Source organism: Vitis riparia, chromosome 8 (genome assembly GCF_004353265.1).
Source record: "Vitis riparia cultivar Riparia Gloire de Montpellier isolate 1030 chromosome 8, EGFV_Vit.rip_1.0, whole genome shotgun sequence".
NCBI lineage: Eukaryota > Viridiplantae > Streptophyta > Magnoliopsida > Vitales > Vitaceae > Vitis > Vitis riparia.
In genome coordinates this window covers 20,883,146-20,903,443 of record NC_048438.1, presented here as the reverse complement: position 1 = coordinate 20,903,443, position 20,298 = coordinate 20,883,146, and the positions used below count along the sequence as shown (strand labels likewise).

Sequence of the window (20,298 nt, the reverse complement as noted above, 5' to 3'; positions counted from 1 at the left end):
AATGACCTAAATAATCAATTTTTTTTTTCCTTCACAATAAGTCATTGAACTTATTGATTAGCTATAAGCTGAAGTAAAAATTTACAAACTATATAAACTATATATTGTCCTTTCCTAACATTTTCTATTTACAATCTAGATTAAAAAAAAAAATTAAAGAGAAAATGCCCAAATTAAAAAACCACTAGAAATTTAAGTACTATATTTTAAATAACTTTGTTTAATTCAATTCATTTTTTTTAAATAACTTTGTTAAAAAATTAGGAATCTTTTCTTCTCAATTTAAGATCAGCTCTATTTAAAATTTTATGTTTTCTTTATTTTTTGTTTATATTTTTATTTCTCAAATGGTGTGTATATATACTTTTAAATTCAAAATTCATATTTTGAATTTTCAGTTCGTAAAATAATTTTTTAGGGAAGTTGAAGGAATTTTTGTGTCACATACACGTATATTACAAGAAATGAACATGGCTAGCTACTTGTAAAAAAAACGAAAAAAATTAATCAATGTTTTAAGAATCAAACTCACCATTGAATAAAAAAATTATCCTTTTTATCATTAATATATAACTTACATTTTAAATTAAAAATAATTATAAAAAATTAAAAATGATAAATCCCTCTAAAATTTGGATAGTATTTCCTCCATTTGTTGAGTTTTTTCACAAAATTTTTAGGTATAAAAATCGCCGTATATAATATCTATGACACAATATATGATATTATGACTTCAATAAATGTAAATCAACCTAATATTTACCAAATTCAATTCTAAGTTCAAGGGAGATTCCAGGTTTAATTCAATGTAATAGCAAAAGGAAAAAAAAAATTCTCAAGGAATAAGAAAGGAATGTTCAGCAAAAATCCCTTTACGGGGAAAACAACTTCATATAACAGAATATATAGGAATGGTTAATCTTGGCTTTGGACTCTTATAGAATTTGTTTTCAACAAATTTATTGCTTTGCAAACTCACTAATTACTTAAGTTTTCTTTGATGATTTGAATTCATTTTCCCTGATGCAAAACAAACATAAAATATATACTATTATCATTAGCCCCATGTAGTTTTTTTTTTTCTTTTTTTGATTAACTCATATCTACATACAACAGTTATTTAGGTAGTAATATTGAAAAAACATAAAATATTTAATTTAATCTAATCTAATTTAATAAAATGATCCAAAGTCCAAACTAAACTTAAACTCTCAAATGATCAGATGATGCAACTATTAGGTGAGAATGTGATTACCATGACTATCAAGTGAAAGTGTAGTAGTATGGCGATAATCCACCACCTGACTACCAACGCATAATAATATGAGGTGAAAACATGATGACACCAATGCGCATAGGGGCGGGATTACCATATTTTCATACCCGCCTCAATAAGTTAGGTTGGACAAGTAACCCAATTAAATTAGTGAAGCTATCATCCCTATTCAACCTTGAAAATAAAATATGATCTTAACAAGTAGAATTTTATTTTATTTTCTCTCCTCAATACTTTTTTGAACCAAGTAGGAAAAAGTCAAATCCATTCCTTATTGGATTACCATATTCTCATATCCGTCTCAATAGGTTAGGTTGAACAAGTAACCCAATTAAATGAGGAAGCTATCATCCTTATTCAACTTTAAAAATAAATTATGATCTTAACAAGTAGAATTTTATTTTTTCTCTCTTCTCAATACTTTTTTGAACCAAGTAGGAAAAAGTCAAACTCATTCCTTACTGGATTACCATATTCTCATATCCGTCTCAATAGGTTAGGTCGGACAAGTAACCCAATTAAATTAGTGATGCTATCATCCCTATTCAACCTTGAAAATAAAATATGATCTTAACAAGTATAATCCCTATTCAACCTTAAAAATAAAATATAATCTTAACAAGTAGAATTTTACCTTTTTATGTGATAACTCCTCACCTGAGTTCAACATATATTTTCCATTGCGTTTGCCGGGAGTCGAACCCGGGTCTATTGCTTGGAAGGCAATTATCCTAACCGTTGGACTACAAACGCTTGATGCTTTGGGATTTCTATGTAAACTGAAGAATTAGAGTTGCTCTGCTCCCAAAATAGATACTCTCTGCCACACCCTTTACTTCCCGCAACCTTCTAAAAAGGAAAAGAAAGAAAAGGAAATTATACTAATTTATCCAAAATCCACTAATCAAACAACGCAACAAAAGAGAACTCCGCCGTCTTAGCCGTTATTGGTCAAGAGCGTGTGTGAGTAGGGGTGGCAAAAAGAGAGCCTTTTCTCACAAAGACACCCCCCTTCAAACCAAAAAAAATGATTTTTTTTTTTTTTAACCTAACTCTCATCTCAAAACCACCCCCACCCTCTATAAAACCAACCCAAACCCAATCCCCATCTCTTTACCTTATACTCACACACCTTGGTTTTGTTTGTTTACTGGCCTTTTTTCTTCCTCTCTCTCTTTCTTTTTTGTTTAGGAAGTGTTTAGTTAAAGCTCCAACACACCCCCTTCGCCATTTCCACCTGCACACCTTTCTCAAACCTCTTGTCCGTTTCTCTTTTCCAACCTCTTCTTCTCATACTTCCTCTTAGCAGTGATGGGAGCCTTGTTCTTCAGTTCTCCCTCATTTGCAACCAAAAGGGTAGTCAAGTTTTCAGGTTGGTGCGATCATTTGAAGAGGAGGAAGAGTGTGGTGCATTGCCAAACAAGTGGGAATGGGGTTAGATCAAGTGGGGTTTCTTCTGTTTTATCAGAGAGATCAATGTTGGCCAGCAAAGATCATAGTGCTGGAAGCTTGGTTTTGTCTCCAAATGGGAAGGACTTGGTGACTTATGGTCCACCAAGTCCAAGTACTACTCCATTTGTGGAAATGAATGATGGTATTGGAATTGACAATTTTCTTAGAGGAAAAAGTTTTCTCATCACTGGGGCAACTGGGTTTCTAGCAAAAGGTGGTTCCACTCATCTTCTTTCCTTTTCAGCTCAAATTGGAGGTTTTTTTTTTTTTTTTTTGCCAAATCAAAATTCTGAGATTAACTCAATGGAAAAAAATTTCTTGTTCAGTTCTCATTGAGAAGATTCTGAGGACAGAACCGGATGTTGGTAAAATATATCTCCTAATCAAGGCCAAAAACCAGGAAGCTGCAATGGAAAGACTAAAAAATGAAGTATGTTTCATATCAGAGTATTCTCGTCTTTTGTTCAGTTGCATTCTTGGTCTTAAGTAGATATGGTTGTGTTTAGATCATAAATGCAGAGGTCTTCGACTGTCTCCAACAAGCCTATGGAAAATCTTATCAAGCTTTCATGCTGAGCAAGCTGGTTCCTGTAGCGGGAGACGTATGCGGATCTAGTCTTGGATTGGAGAAAGACTTTGCTGAAGCCATTGCCAAAGAAGTCGATGTAATTGTAAACTCTGCAGCTAATACTACTTTTGATGAAAGGTTAGTGATGGCAGTCTCTCCACCATGAATACATGCCCTCATGTCTACTATGATTATAATTCCAGTCCAATACATCAATCGGCTTCTTCATTTTGTAGATATGACATTGCAATCGACATTAATACGAAAGGACCTTGTCACCTCATGAACTTTGCCAAGAACTGCAAGAAACTTAAGCTCTTCCTACAAGTATCAACAGGTATCTATATATATATATATATATGTAGTTGTAGACTATCCTCATTGGTTTCCTCCCTGTGTGGCCATGGCTGATTTGGGGGACCGTGTTTGCAGCTTATGTTAATGGACAAAGACAAGGAAGAATCATGGAGAAGCCATTCTGCATAGGAGATAGCATAGCAAGAGAGAGTTTTATCTCTGAAGCACCACCAAGGCTCCTTCCTACACTGAACATTGAAGCAGAAATCAAGTTGGCTTTGGATTCAAAGGAAGCTTTTAAAGGCAGTACATTGGCTCAAAAAATGAAAGAACTAGGTTTAGAGAGGTAATAAGTCTGCGTTTTGGTGCTTCTTTTCCTTCAATCCTTCATTTGGTTGCAGAGAAGATACAGGAAGAATCTGAACCCCAAATGGAGGTTCTTGTAGCAGTCCTAATTTTCAGTTCTTGAACCTCCCCTGCTTTCTCCCCAACCAAACAAAACAAACCCCATTTGTCTTCATGGATTGGAACTTCAAACCCCATTTCTTTTCCTTCAATCCTTTGTTTGGTTGCAGAGAAAATGTACGAAAAATCTAAACCCCAAATGGATGTACATATAGGATTCCTAATTTTCATTTCTTGAACCTCCCCTGCTTTCTCACCAACCAAACAAATAAACCCCATTTGTTTTCATGGATTGGAACTTCTGATATGTAATATTTTAATTGATGAAGATTCTGATTCAATCAGGGCAAAGAAGCATGGATGGCAAGACACTTACGTGTTCACAAAAGCCATGGGAGAAATGGTGATTGATCAAATGAGAGGTGAAATACCAGTAGTCATAATTCGTCCCAGTGTCATTGAAAGCACTTGCAGAGAACCATTCCCGGGCTGGATGGAAGGCAACAGGTTCTTCATATCTTATCAATCCCGAATCCATTACCATCCACTAGTGGAATCCAATTACCACCTCTTTAATTTTCTTCCTCTATCAGGATGATGGATCCCATAGTTCTCTACTATGGAAAAGGTCAGCTCACTGGTTTTGTAGCAGACCCCAATGGCGTCCTGGATGTAGTAAGTATCATTACTAAACACAGAGCCGCAAAGTTTAAAAACAAACCAGAAATTTTGAGCGATACTCTGCTGCAGGTACCGGCAGACATGGTTGTGAACGCGACACTGGCAGCCATGGCAAGGCATGGAGGGTCTGGAAAAGCAGAAACCAACATCTACCAGATTGCTTCATCTGTAGTAAATCCGTTAATTTTCCAAGACCTGGCCAGCCATTTCTATGAGCACTTCAAGTCATCGCCATTCCTGGACAATAAGGGGAACCCAATCCATGTTCCCATCATGAAGCTCTTCAGCTCCATAGAAGATTTCTCCTCCCACCTCTGGAGAGATGCCATTCTTAGAAGTGGGTTGTCTGCTATGCCCTCCCAAAATGGAAAGCTGTTGCGAAAACTAGAAAACATTTGCAAAAAAACTGTGAAGCAAGCCAAGTACTTGGCCGACATATATCAGCCATACACATTCTATGGGGGAAGGTAATTACCATCCTGATTTTTTCTATAGCTATGTCCTCGTGTTGAAGACAATGCTTTTGGCTAATGAATATAAACTTTCAGATTTGATAACAGCAACACACAGAGATTGATGGACTGCATGTCTGAAGAAGAGAAGAGCAAGTTTGGATTTGACGTTGGAAGCATTGATTGGAAGGACTATATCTCAAATGTCCACATTCCTGGCTTGAGGAGACATGTTATGAAGGGCAGAGGAATGTGTACCTAAAAGAAAATATATATTTGTAATAATTAAATTACTACTTTTTTTTCTTTTTTAAATATAGGGTTGCTCTTTTTATTTAAAATGCATTTGGTTTTATTAATTTGAAATTTTATCAAATATCTCGTTCATTTTAAATAAAATGACGGATGAATGAAAATAACAAATAAAAATGATAGTAGAGATATTTGCTAAAATTTTAAATCAATTGAGGTTAAATATATTTATTCAAAAGATCAGAACTCATAAATATATATTAATTGTGCTTTCATTGTGAATTGGGTGGGATCTCACACATTGTTCCACTACACCAAAATTATAATTTTTGAACATTTGCCTCATCACACTTGTGATTTTTGGATTTTGTCTTGGAGACCCATTTATTAATTCCAACAACACCATTGATAATGGTGTTGAGTGTAACTTCAACTTTGCATGCCTTTAAAAAAGAAAAAGAAAAAGTCACTCTCTTCCTTTCTAAAGGTTATTTGATTAAAAGAGATGAAACGAACACAATTTGTAATTTTAATTCTTCACTTTTTTTAAAAAAATAAAATATTAATTTTGAATAAAAATAATTAAAATTTTCTTATAAAAATAACCTTTTTTTTTTAATATATATAAATAATCAAAATATTAATGGGTATTTATATCAAAAATAGATTTTTTTTTCAAGTTAAAAAATGGAAGGGATTAAATTTACAAATTTTATAATTTTTTTTTATCCCTTTTAATCCATTAATTTTTTTTTAACGAAATAATAAAAATAAAATAAAGACTAGGCAATAATGCACTGGTACTTGGCTTTTTCTTGGTTGTTTGTCATGGAGGCAACCAGGCTCCAAAGTGGGCCCTACAATTGGGCCCATGTAATTAGTTTTCACCGACATTGTTGTTGGCCCGATATCAAATCGTGTGGCTAGGATTTAGGAAACATCCTATTTTCTACAAAATTAAGACCTTGTTTGGCATTTGCTACACACTAAAATGAAGTATTTTGAAGTTGAAATATAACTTTTAGTGATGTGCATAAAACTTCAAACCTAAATCCCACACTTTATAACATGAAAACTCTTGTGATTTAAAAAGAAAAAGTTTAGAGAAAAGTAAAAAAGTTTTTTACTCTTAGACACATGCTTCATGCTTTAGTTTTTTTTTTATTATTATTTAATTCTATCAACCAACACATAAAATCACAAGCAACAATGCTAACACTTTCCCAACAAGTTAATTAATGCAAAGTTACGTGCATATAAATCAACACTACTCAATCATGTTTACGTAAGACATTGTATCAACACAAAAATACATTTTCATATGTCCTTAACATCGACACCAAAAACTGAAAGGATTATAACTCAAATATCCACATTCCCGACTTGAGGAGATATGTTATGAAGGGTAGAGAAGTGTGTAGCTAAAAGAAAATATATATTTGTAATAATTAATTTTTTTTTTAAAAAAAAAAAAATAGGTTGCTCTTTTTGTTTAACATGTAATATGATTTTCTTTCTAAGCTAAAATGATGGCTATTTCAATGATTACAACACAAAATAGTTTGTATTAATTTCTATTAATATGTGTTTGTGGGTTGATAAAGCATGTAATCTATTCACTTCTAACATAGTTCATCATTTATCATTTTAGGGGTTAATTTTATTTATCATTTTAAAGATTTGTTTAGACATTGACAGTGTTAGTTTGAAATTTTATAAAACATCTCGATGATTTTGAATAAAATGACAAATGAGTGAAATTAACAAATAAAAATAATAATAGAGATATTTGATAAAATTTTAAATTAATTGACGTTAAATATATTTAAAAAAAAATGTCAGTCATAAATGAAATGTAATTCACCATTATTTTATTAAACTTTATAGTGAATTGATTCTTATAGCATAACATAATATATAGACTGTAAATGGATGGTTTATCCGAAGAAAGTGTTTCGCTTGGGGTTTACGTACAGGAGAGTGAAAAACCCAAATTGAAACGGTGTTGCCTTGTTACAATTAAAATTAATATATATATATATATATATATATATATATATATATATATATTAATTGCGCTTTGATTGTGAATTGGGTGGGATCTGACATTATTCCACTACACCATAATTAATATTTTTGAATACTTCATCATTTCACATCTGATTTTTGGACCATTTATTAATTTTCAACAACATGATTGATGATAGTGTTGAGTCTAACTTTCTTGGGAAGTTTTCGAAATTTTTAATTTTTTTATAAAATATTTTTGAAGTTGATATATTATTATGATATTAAATTTATTTATTAAATAAAAAAAATTATTGTAAATATTATCTAAATATTTTAGATCGATAGGAAAAATACATAAAAGAACGTAAAATACTCCACGAAACAAGGGAACTCATGATAAGATACGGATACAATAAATAAAAAACATGAAACCAACCTAATTTGTAATTTTAATTATTTTTTTATCTTAAAATTTATTAATTTTGAACAAAAATATCCTTATTATTTTATCATAAAAATAATCTTTTTTTTTTTTAATATATATACAAATAATGCAAATGGAATTCTTTTCAGGTTAAAAAATGGAAAGGGTGAGATTTACAAATTTTGGAATTTTCATCCCGATTGATTTTTTTTTAATGAAATAACAAAAATAAAATAAAAAGTAGGGGATAATGTACTCGTACTTATTGGCTTTTCCTTGGTCGTTTGCCATGGAGACAACCAGGCTCCAAAGTGGGCCCTACAGTTGGGCCCATGTAATTAGTTTTCACCGACGTTGTTGTTGGCCGAATACCGAATCTTGTGGTTAGGAAACATCCTATTTAGTATTTTATATAGAATTAAGACCTTGTTTGGCATTTTGCTATCTTGAAGTTGAAATATAACTTTTAGTGTTGTGCTTAAAACTTCAAACCTAAATCACACACTTTATAACATGAAAACTCTCGTGATTTAAAAAAGAAAAAGTTTAGAGAAAAGTAAAAAAGTTTTTTAGTCTTAGTCACATTGTTCCATATTTTAGTTTTACTTTTCATACCCTAACCACTATTTTCCATTCAAATAACATTACTTGGACAAAATTTATATTTTAGGCAACTTGAACTTTGAACCGTAATTTTAAAATACTTAAAAATATGAAGATAGTAATAATAATAAAATGGTGGTTTGAAAAACCCGTGATTCTTTGTTTACGTGATAAGATTGGTACAGAAGATAAATAATAATAATAATAAAGATAAGAGGAGATGCGTCCACCTCTTGATATTTTCTTAAACTCGTAACATTAATGCCATTTGTAATTCTATCAATTACTCAAAATGAGTTAGTTTCGGTAATCATCTTATATCCTTACTTGAGGATGTTTCATAAAAAACATCTATGTAACCATATGATTATATGACTAATCATATACTTTATTTATTATTTTATCTCAAAAAAATCTCTTAGGATTTTTTTTGGCAAATGAATTAATTAAATCTAAATATTGTAAAGTAGAATAAATAAGATTATGTAAAAGAGATGCTAAAAATATATATACTAAAATTATATTTAGTTAAAACCTCAAGAAAAATGAATAAAATTAACTCATATAGATTATGTTGAATTAACAATTTTCTTAAATGTTTAAATTTATAAGATTTGAACTCAATATGTAAATTGCATGGATGATTGAACTCATTCGTTAAATCAAACTCTAATATCATATTGAATTATCAATTTTGTTAAAAGTTTAAGTTTGTGGGATTCGTGTTTACAAAACCATCATAAATCCAAGAATGTCTACACAGGAATCTCATGCCAAATCATATGAAGAAATATGTCTTTGTTTTGAGTAAATCATACCTGAGTCCATTTTGCTTTTCGTTTGAATAAGGTATGGATTTTCTAAGACTGTGGTGGGCACCACCTCTTTCTAGATTCTCTCAGACGATGGAAGCGGGAGAGAAAACGAGTCTATTCTTATTTCAAATGATGTGATTAAACTGAACAGACACTTAACTTTTGGTTTTATACCCTCCTGCCTTAGGGACCATACCCTTTGACTATTGGGCCTCACGAGTCTTGGGCCCATCATTTAAGGTCTGTGATGGCAATGGACTCTACACATAAGGTGGGCCATACTATGAAAAACTGATACAAAATAAATATCAATAAGCGAATAGTTTAGTCATATATCATTGTCAAATATGTGAGTTCATATCTCAATAATTCAGACTTAATATACATAACATACTTTTTAATCGACTAAATAATATTAATCATTAATCATTTATTAATATATTTAATTGTCAATTATTTGTAAATAAGAAATATAATGGAAGTGGTTGAAAAAAATAATATTATATATTGAATTATTTATATTTTAATAAAATATAGATATCCTTAAAACATACCGTTCTTTGGCTTAAGAAAAGGTCAATCCCAACAATGACCGAATAATTAATAAAAGGCAGGCTTTTGATTTTTCTACTTTAAAGAAAAATTGAAAATGGTCCAATTTGCACAACTCTCACGAAGGAATCAGGACTCTTCCAAGCAAAGACTCTGACAGCTCTCTCCACCCACTTCAGTACACACGACTTTAATTTATTAATTAATTTCAATAATATAAATTATTATAAATTGGATATATATATATATATATATATATATATATATATATATATAAATTTTATATTATATGATTTAAAACAATATTATGGTTTTTCCTTTTGGAAGTCGGACGACATTTCAACCCACGTTTTGGGTTTTTAATTTAATTATATTTTTAATTATTTATTTGCTGAATGTTCTTCTCTCTGCCAGCCAAATCCAACAAGGCTATGTGCGGCCGTCAAAATTATCATAATTAAAAATAATAATTTTTTTAAAAAAATAGAAAATTCTTAACTGAAAGAAATTGAAGAACCAAACCTATCCTCCAAAGGTCAAATAGTTTTTCTTTACCCTTTTTATTTCTGTGTGTCTCATTGTTTGTTGAATTCCATTTTTTGGTGGGTTTCAAGAGGGGAGGAGGGAATGGAGAGCATACCCATGTGGCAGGGAGTTTCTATTTGTGTTATAGTTTCCTGGATTGTAATATCTTCAACATTGAATGTGACCCAGAAGCTTAGATCTTTCATACAACCATGGGTATCTCGCCATGTCCTCACGGGCACTCCTCTCATCCTTCAGATCCAGGTTTGATCATTTTTCTTAATTTGAAATTTTGTCTAATTTTGGCTGTTTATTTTTATTTTGTTTGATTTTTTTTGGGGCTTTGGTTTGATGGGTTTTGCAGAAATTTCAGCATGGATTCTTGGATGCCTTGTTTTCTGGGTTGTCTTGTGTCGTTTCCGTGCCTTTCTACACTGCTTTTCTTCCCCTTCTTTTCTGGGTATGTTACTCACCACTCAATCTTTGTGATAATTGTTCATGTGCACATGGGGTTTTAAGAAAATCTTTTGTATCAACAATTCAAGGATTGGATTCAATGTTTTATTTTATGTGTTGGTGGAAATATTGTAGAGTGGTCATGTCAGATTAGCAAGGCAGATGACCCTGTTGATGGCTTTCTGTGATTATTTAGGGAACTGTATAAAGGTAATTTTCAATATTGTGTTGTTTGTAGATAGTTTGGTATTGGTTGGTTAGCATTTTGGAAGTACTTTGGTTACTTTTTAGGGGTGAAATCAATGCAATGTTTGCTCTGGGACGCAATAAAAGCACTTTGAAAATGATAAGCAAAAGATGCCTAAGAAATGTAGTAATGAAGCTATTTGTATGGGTGTTCATATGTTGTAGGATTCGGTATCAGCTCCTAGACCAAGTTGCCCACCTGTTAGAAGGGTGACTGCCACAAAAGATGAGAAGGAGAATGCAATGGAATATGGATTGCCTTCTTCCCACACTCTTAACACAGTTTGCTTATCCGGGTATTGATATTTTTTCCATACATGTCTAGTTTTTTTTCATGATTTCTTGAAGCAAAGATGGATTTAATGTGATTTGGCTCAAATCACATCCCATTGCAGTCATAGTTTTGCAAGTTCTGTATTAAAGTCATGCTATGTGAGTAATAAGATGATCAACAACTACCATTTGATGGGTCTCGATCTTTCTATGATCATCAATCCTTTTGATTAGCATTAGTTTATATTTTGAGTGGTTGGAGAATTGTTATGACTGTTTTGGAGAAAAGCGTTATTGGAGTTGCATGGTTTAAATCATATGATAGAATTGATTCTTTTTTTTTTTTCTTTACCTTCTAGGTACTAAGTAAAACCACATAATAGTTGGATCCTATCCCTTTATTACCAAAGTGATACGTCTTTAATGCAAAACTAAACGAACTAGAAGATTATGGGACTTGAGGTGGGCTGCATGTGATTTAGGAGGGTTCAATAACACAGCATTTGGCCTCTTGAAGCATAAGCCTTGAGGCATGATTTTATTGTAAAAATGCCTAAAGATAATAAAGGTATGTTTGCATATGGGCATTGGATTTATGTCATGATTCATGAAACATGGAGAGGTCTATGTCTGAAGGGTCAACAGAGAAGCTATAAGTGTTGTCAGAAAATTTGTTCAAATTATATGAAACTCATAATGCTTTTAGATTAACTGAGGTTTTAACAATGGATTAACAATGTCCTTCATAAAACGAGGAAAAATTCCACCTGCGGTAGGGAATGCTATTTGCGCAATAGTGGATCATGGTATACAATGCACAGAAGCCACCATCAATGTTAGTCATTGGCTCCCGAAAGACACAAATATGCTTTTTATATTGCTAATTTGTATATATTGAAATATAAAAATACTAGGCTATATATGTTTATCTGTTTATAATATCAAGGCTCAAGCAAATGAAATGCTTCACCTCACAAATTGTCAATATAAAATCATGATTAAATGTAGTGATTATTTTCTCTTGGCTTTGGCCTGCTCCAGATACCTTTTGCACTATGTCCTTTCTTATGCCCACAATAGAGATGCTGTTATGATATTGGCTGGGGTTGGCATGGTGTGCTTGCTTGTGGCCCTCATTGGCACGGGTATATTTCAATTTCTTTCCTAAGTCTTGCCCTTCGTGCTAGCCCTTGAGCTTGCTTATGAGTTTTCCTCTCCTTTCACTCCCAAACTGAAATTTGGTTCTTTTGTTAGGAAGAATTTACCTTGGAATGCACAGCTTGGTCGACATCATAGGTGGTCTTGCTATTGGATTGGCGATCCTTGCATTTTGGCTTACAATGCATGAATATGTTGACAATTTTATAGTCTCAGGGCAAAATGGTAAGTATGCTTCTAGTAGTGCTTTCATGGTTTCAAATTGTAGGTGATGCATCAATAATAATTGCGGAATGTATGGTTTTAAGAGATGGTGTGTTAGCTACTAAGAACAATGGGTTCTTAACCCTAGAAATTGAAGGTGATTCAAAAATAGTGATAGATTGTTGTAATAAAAAGTGTTAACATTTATAGTTCTATTGTGTTATTAATTGAGGATATTTGGAAGACAACCGAGGATCTAAATATTTACAATTATTGTCATATTTCTAGGGAAACAAATAGAACAACAAATTGTTTAATTAAGAAAGACATTTGTAATATAGAGTCTATCATTTGGAGGTCAAATTTTCTTATATGTTACAAAGTTTGGATTTGAAGATTATTATGGTTCATCTTTCAATAAAATTTGTAAATGCTCTGCTTCATAGTCTATTTCCACAAAAAGGAAAAAAAAATTGAGGGTTAGATATTGGTGAAACCCACCCTTGAGGCCTGGCTCAAGTGGCAAGGGGTTTGGGTGGGGATATCAAAGTTGCCGGGTTCAATTCCCAACAAGGGAAAAATTGACATTATAAAACCCATTTTTGTGTATACTTCAAGTTAATACAGTTGGCATCTATTCTTCAACTTCTTACATGTTGTGTTTTGGAACTGGTTACGTTTTCTATTTGTTTTTTTAACCAAGTGCCCACTCTGCTTCTATTGCAGTTACTCCCTTTTGGGCTGCCCTGAGCTTAGTTTTGCTCTTCGCTTATCCAACACCTGAGTTTCCAACTCCAAGCTATGAGTTCCATACGGCTTTCAATGGTGTTGCATTGGGAATTGTAAGCATGGATCCCCGATTTTTTCTCAGTTTAAAATTTGAATTATTGCTTAGTTTAATTTCTGAAAGTCCCTTGCTTTTAGTGGTGCAAAATTAATTGAATACTTCCCCTATGTACCTATTGCATTCGCAATGCTAGAAGTAGACAGAGAGAGAAAATGAGTCCTTTGCTTTTAGAGGTGTTTCTTGAAAGCTTCCCCTATATCACTTCATTGCACTTACTATGTTAAAACCAGAAAACAATGCCAAGAGATAGAGAGATGAAAATCATGGGCTTTATTTGACAACAATGCCGAGAGAGAGTCCTTTGCTTTTAGTGGTGTTGCTTGAATATGCCCCCTTTATCTCTTCATTGTACTTACAATATTAAAACCCACAACAATGCCAAGGCCCAAGAGAGAGAAAGAGAGTCTTTTGCTCTTAGTAGTGTTACTTGAATACTTCCCTTATATATCTCTTCATTGCACTCTTAATGTTAGGAGCTAACAACAATGCACAAAGAGAGAGAGAGAGAGAGAGAGAGAGAGAGAGAGAGAGAGAGAGAGAAAGAGAAAGAGATTTATTTCTCGATGCTAAAGGCATTGATCTTTTCCTTTTCAATAACAAAACTACTTCAACCATGCTTCTTAGGATTTGGTTTCTTGTATCGTTTAGCCAAAAGGAAAAAACAATTAACTTTCAGTGGTTTTCTATAGGCATGTCATGTGTCTCATAGCTTCACCCTGCATATGGAAGGTTCCAATTCCAGCAACCTCATTGCATGTCTTCCCATCATTCTGTCTCTGGTTAAGTTATCTCAGGCTTTCTGGGCAGGTTGGGGTGGAATTTGGTATCCAAATATGCAGGCCTTTCCTTTTTCTATGTTGAACTTATTTTGTCTTTGTCTTGCTTACTTTTTAGAATACATTCGATTAGACAGGCAGGATATGGGGGTGTGTGGGGTTTGAATGGGTCACTCTTGCTCAATATTTTCTTTAGTTATCTCATGTTAAGCTTATGATTTCTAGCGCATTAACTAACATGAATGCCTTGTCATGACAAAAACTTGCTTTGCTGCCTGCATCTGAAACATTGCTTGGTTCATAGAATTGAAATATATGCCTGTATCTCATATCTTGTGGATTTGAATAAACTGCTAGACAATGCTATTCAGGTTTCCGGGATCCAGCAAACCTACCACCAGTTTCACCATGAAGACGTCTCACGCATCTTTACCCCACAACTCTCAATCCCTGCCTTTATTGGAAGAATGCTCATAGGAATTCCAACTATCCTTCTTGTGAAGTTCTGCAGCAAGGCCCTTGCTAAATGGATTCTTCCTGTAGTCTCCAATACTTTGGGCATCCCAATAAGATCAACCATCTATGTCCCATCCCTGAAGGGATCAGTCTCCGGTAAAAAATCAGATGAAAGCAAGCAATTGGGGTATATCCAGAAACTCTTATTTTTCTCCCACCAAGACTCATTTGATGTGGATACAGGTATTAGGTTCCTTCAATATGCAGGCCTTGCATGGTCGGTGGTTGATCTTGTTCCTTCCATGTTCTCTCAACTGAGCCTGTAGTGGCTTGATAGTACTAAAATATATGGTATATAGATTTCCAGGATTTTATAAGTCCTAGCTGGAATATGCTCCATCTTCATTTTGTAGATCATACGTTGTTGCCTAGCAACAGGAAACTATCTGTTTGTCTCCATTTCTTGTGTAAATTCTTTTGTAATGTATGCAAACCAACAATTAAAATATCTTGATATTTCAGCGATATACTGCTGAAATATTAAGTATTGGTGGACCTCAACATGATATATAAGGTAGAAATATTAAGGTACTGATATTTTGGTAATTTATCGGAATTTTCATCTATTTTTTACCGATTTTTCACCAATATTTTGGGGGTCAAAACTCAAAATTTTGAACTTTCTATAAATGAGGGGACTTGAACCCCTAACAAAAAGGTTAACTTGAAAAGTTTGCCCTTTTTAAAATATATTACATTAACTATATATATATATATATATATTAAAAGTTATCATATAAACAAAATATTAAAAGAATATTTTAAAAAGCAAATTAATTATAATTATTTTATAATTAAATAAAAAAATCATTTAATTGATTATAAAAAATATAGAAATTAACATGATAATTTTTTTCATAATGTTTTTAACATCATTAACATATTAACTAAATATTAAAAAATTATACATATATCATAATTTATTTTATATCATTTAATACGATTGAATTAAATAAATATATTATAATTAAATATAATAATATTTTTGTCAAATAATATTTGATATAATTTAATAATAAACTTATATTTATAAAATTCATATTTTTTATGGATGCATACAATATTATTATCAAATATAATAAATTATATTATACATACATCAATTTCTTAAAATATTTATTATACTTCTAATTTTATTTCTAAAAATTTTTTCTTATGTTTTTATAAGTTTTGATTAATTTTAGGTTCATCAATATTTTGTATCAAAATATCGATCAATACATCCATAAAATCAAAATACTAATATATGTATAATTATCGATATTTTCATCACAAAGATATCTGTTACTTCAAATGGAAGCTAGAAACTGAGACCAAATATGGGAGACAAACCAATAGGGGAAACATTTGAAATAACTTCTCTCATGTATTTAGCCTTTGGAACTTATAAGGCGACGTAGTATATGAGGTAGGATGCAGTCGAGTAAACTCCAATTGCATTATGGAATCAAATATCGGCTGTGGAACCCAATGATCTTGCCCCCGGATCTGAAGATGAGTACATTCCAACTACAAATACTCATCGGAACCTAGTCTTGTTTGAGGGTAATGAGGAAGAAGTAGAAAAATGCCTACAAAATATAGAATCAGAGATTGTATGAAATCATCTATTCTGATTCTTAAATGTAAGATCATATACATCCTTCCATAGTTCCAAAAAGGAGGGTGGGAGAGCAAAATGAAGACCAGCTAAATGAACTCCCCCAGAAAGGAGTCATGCAAGAAGACATGTAAGATAGATCAAGCTATGAACATTTTTTTTTTTACATGGTCTCAGCTCCCACAACCATCAGAGGAATTTAATTTCGCAACCATCATGTGTGAGCAAGAGAGATGAAGTTGCTGGGAAAGCACATGGCGAGCAGCTGCTTCAAAGAAAATGATCTGAAGTCACTGGGAAAGCACATGACGAGCAGCTGCTTCATAGAAAATAATCAGTCATCCTACAGGATCACATCTGGTTCTCCTCTCCTAGTGGCTGGCTCAACTGCAACAACAAAATACACATCCAAATTCATGCATGCACATCTCAAAAAAAAAGGCCCTTTTAAAGTGCATATGGAGGCTGACAAGTTTTCAGAAATAAGTAATTCCGTATCCGATAACCAGCCAGTGAGCTCTAGCAATAAACTATAAGTTGTTTGCACAACTAAATTGCTCAAATATATCCAAAGAACAGAATAAAATTAAATTTAAATTAAGGGAAAAAGGAGGAAGGCATCCATACAAACTTCAATGGGTTTGGATGTTAAGTAATAAGGATGTAGTAGATTCTCCTTCCCTGTGTCAAAAAAAAGGGTTTTTTATGACAATTATTCTTCTCTATATTCGGTATAATCTGGGTGTTTCCTTCCACACTCATAAACATTCCTTTAAGTTCATGTTTGTTTTGTGGGGAATAAGATGTGAAAAGGTATAAAGAGCCACTTGTCTACAGTTTTTTAATAATTTGAAAAATTGACAGGAAAAAGGAAAATCAAATCAATAGCTGAAATGTTCATTCCTAACTCCTAAGTAACATTTTATTATGGATTAAGTTGTATATAAAAGAAGGCTTGATGCCTTTAATTGATAGGGATCTTGCTGAGGGAGGGAATTGCTTTTTGTGTCCTCTCTATTGGCATAGCTTGCTGGTACCCATTGTATACATACTTTGTACTTTGGTGTCCTGCTTATTTGCTGTATCTATAAATATTTATTGCCCACAAAAAAAATAATAAATATAAAGGGAAGGGAGTAATAAAAAGATTCGAGCTACCTGGCCAAAGGAATATCCAGCACTATGAGGTGAAATACCCCAATCACGTCATGGTCTGGATCATTCCATAACAGATTAGACATGGGCCCTTTGTGAGGAACCTCTTGACCATGATTGGAATTCCTAATGACATCAAGGGTCTCAATGGAGTATGAATGAGTGGAAATCAACAGAAAAACTTCTTCACACATCATGAACCTCCCAAAAAATAAATAAATGTACCTAATGATATGCCAAAGGGAAAACGAAAAAGAAAACAGCTAGCAACAGCCTCTTGATACTCAAATCATAAAACAAACTTCTTATTTTCAAATTTATTAACCAATGTAGATGCATAAATCTGTCCATAATTTTTTCCTCCTTGTATCAATGTTTCAGTTACTAGCAAGCATCATATAGCATGCAAGCCCCAATTGGCAAAATATTACAAACCAAGGCTGTTAATGGGAAGTAGTCAAAGGGGTCAGTGACAGCTTCCAAATATTAGCACTGCCATACCTGTAGATTAATCATAAGACGAATAATCTCCATGGTCCAAAAAATCTCCCATAAATAAGTAATAGGTATCTGGAACCCGAAGGGAGAAAAAGGAAGAAGAAGAAGAATAAAATATAAGTTCCAAAATCTGAACTTCTTTTTCAAATAAGAAAATGTTTGAACTTCACGTGAAAGAATAGTCAAAAGGAAAATGCACAATTGGACTCAACTATACTAGATGGGAAGATCTTCAAAATAATCCATTTGGCGGGACTCCATGAGTATTTTTGGACTTTTCCAAAGCTCAAACAAAAGAGTTGAACACAAGCCATAAACAGAACTGACACCTTCCACCAATTAGAAAAAGCTCTATAAGATCATGAAACTGTCCATGAATATGTGGCATGCATGAAAATAATAAAAAATAAAAAACCAACACACAAACAAAGGAAGAAAGCTTATCTAAGAGCCACCTACAATCACATTGAATTTTCAATTTGAGAACTACAAGTGAGCAATGAAAAGATCAATTTTCCTTCAAGTTGAGTCCTATTTAAATATCACATTAAAGGTTAGTCACACCCAAGGTGGGAAAATAAGTTGACTAAATCTAGTGGTGAGGAGACAAGTATAGCAAAGTTGAAAAGTCGACATCTGTGGGTAGTCAGCAGGGCCCACGAACACCAAGTTTTTCCATACACAGATAGTGATCCGGAAATTTCAGCAACATGCAATAGACCAATTAGCAACTAGTAATGCCTAAACTAATGATCCCCAATAATGAATAATTTTTGAAGGAAAAAAATGGTTCCACAATACATGGGAAAGGTGCTTGTTTGGGAAGTTCCAGAAAGTGACCAGATCTAGCTCTAAAATGGATATTTATTAGAAGCTAACCCACAGTAAAAGCATGGAGAAAGGACTTATCTGGACGTTGCTTTCTTCCATTAAAAACAAAGGCAGATAGATAGCATCCCAAATTTCGTTTCTTTTGTTCTTTTCTTGACTTATATGATTAATAATTCAAGTCCTTTCTATCCCGTATCATGTATGGAATGTACTAATCTATTGTAATGAGAAATCAAGAAAATTGAGATACACAAGACGTAGATGAAAGGACACTAATCGCCTAGACCAACGAATGCGCTTCCATGGAAATCAAAATGTATACAACTCTAATATCTTCTCTTTTATGTCTTTGTCCTGCCCTTTCTCAAACAACGTAATATTCAAATTTTAATTTCTTTTCTTTTCCTAAATACTTTCCGCAACCAAAACAGCAAATCGGGGAGAAAGTAGAACCTGGTGCTCTGCGAATGGCTTGCACTGCATGAGCTTTGAGATAAGGTCGTTGAGGTTCGCAATTGGACTCGGACACAAACGGATGAGCCCATTTTCTTCTTCAGTAAGGTGAAAACCCTAACCCTAGATCTCCTCTTGCTCGTTTCTTTGTGGAGCGCGCGAGAGAATCAGGGATTGGTCTTGAAGACTTCGAGTTTAAAGAGTTAATATTTAATACGTGAAATTTTGAATTTTTTTACGGACTTCTTTCTTAAACGGCTAAAATTTAAAATAAATCTCAACCCTTTTAATTTAAACACAACCTTTTTACTTATATTATAATATAATATAACATTTCAGAATTTTCATTAGAGAAAAATATTTTTCATATTTAAAATACAAAATTATTATTTTTAATTTTATTTTCAATAATATATTTTTAAAATAATTAATATTATAAAAAAATATAAATATTACTATTTTATTTTATTTGAAATCATTAACATTGTGATGTCCTACTTTTGAAAAAATTATTACTTCTATATATGTATAAACTTCTTTTTAACTTTATAGATGCATTTTAAGATTACGAGAGTCCACTTGAATTCAAAGTAAAAGATATTTATACAATTAAGTGTAGATCATTACAAATTGTATTAGAGTTGATTCTCAACTTTTATATAGTGGTTTGCTTAACCTATATATTTAACTTCGTAATTATATAAGACACAATAAGAACATTGTGTCTGCGTAATAGTATAGGAAGGAAAATTTTTAATATGAAAAATATCTATACGGTTGGATATAGGTTTTAAAAAAATTAAAAAAATCATTATGATATAAATAAATAAAAAAAATAACATTTTGTTTGTATAAAATTTATAATATGAAAAATATATATACGGTTGGATATAGGTTTTTAAAAGAATAAAAAGATCATCATGGTATAAATAAATAAAAAAGTAAAATGATATGTACAATTATGTAAAAATTA

General features: G+C 32.3%; 2 protein-coding genes, 1 long non-coding RNA gene and 1 other non-coding gene across 5 annotated transcripts; 2 read left to right on the top strand and 2 right to left on the bottom strand.

Moving 5' to 3' along the window:
- Positions 1-1,957: 1,957 nt before the first annotated feature.
- Positions 1,958-2,029, bottom strand: TRNAG-UCC. Its single transcript has one exon. It is a non-coding gene; the product is annotated as a tRNA-Gly (tRNA).
- Positions 2,030-2,433: 404 nt separating this feature from the next.
- LOC117920130 (fatty acyl-CoA reductase 2) lies at positions 2,434-5,447 on the top strand. The gene is made up of 9 exons (XM_034837489.1): positions 2,434-2,942; positions 3,055-3,158; positions 3,235-3,434; positions 3,533-3,633; positions 3,729-3,939; positions 4,344-4,505; positions 4,592-4,673; positions 4,749-5,146; positions 5,228-5,447. The coding sequence occupies exons 1-9, from the start codon at positions 2,588-2,590 to the stop codon at positions 5,391-5,393; spliced, it is 1,779 nt and encodes a 592-aa protein (XP_034693380.1). The 5' UTR covers positions 2,434-2,587; the 3' UTR covers positions 5,394-5,447.
- A 4,815-nt stretch (positions 5,448-10,262) lies between these two features.
- LOC117920753 (lipid phosphate phosphatase delta) lies at positions 10,263-15,325 on the top strand. Of its 2 annotated transcripts, XM_034838362.1 has the most exons (8): positions 10,264-10,576; positions 10,677-10,772; positions 10,904-10,978; positions 11,180-11,310; positions 12,329-12,432; positions 12,542-12,670; positions 13,376-13,491; positions 14,644-15,325. In XM_034838362.1, the coding sequence occupies exons 1-8, from the start codon at positions 10,415-10,417 to the stop codon at positions 15,052-15,054; spliced, it is 1,224 nt and encodes a 407-aa protein (XP_034694253.1). In that variant the 5' UTR covers positions 10,264-10,414; the 3' UTR covers positions 15,055-15,325. The 2 variants fall into 2 exon arrangements, with proteins under 2 accessions (XP_034694254.1, XP_034694253.1); XM_034838363.1 differs by lacking the exon at positions 10,904-10,978 and having other exon boundaries at positions 10,263-10,576.
- Positions 15,326-16,134: 809 nt separating this feature from the next.
- On the bottom strand, positions 16,135-19,504 carry LOC117919987. Its single transcript, XR_004652162.1, has 2 exons — positions 19,326-19,504; positions 16,135-16,775 (listed from the first exon to the last, which is right to left on the bottom strand). It is a non-coding gene; the product is annotated as an uncharacterized LOC117919987 (long non-coding RNA).
- Between the last annotated feature and the right edge of the window lie 794 nt (positions 19,505-20,298).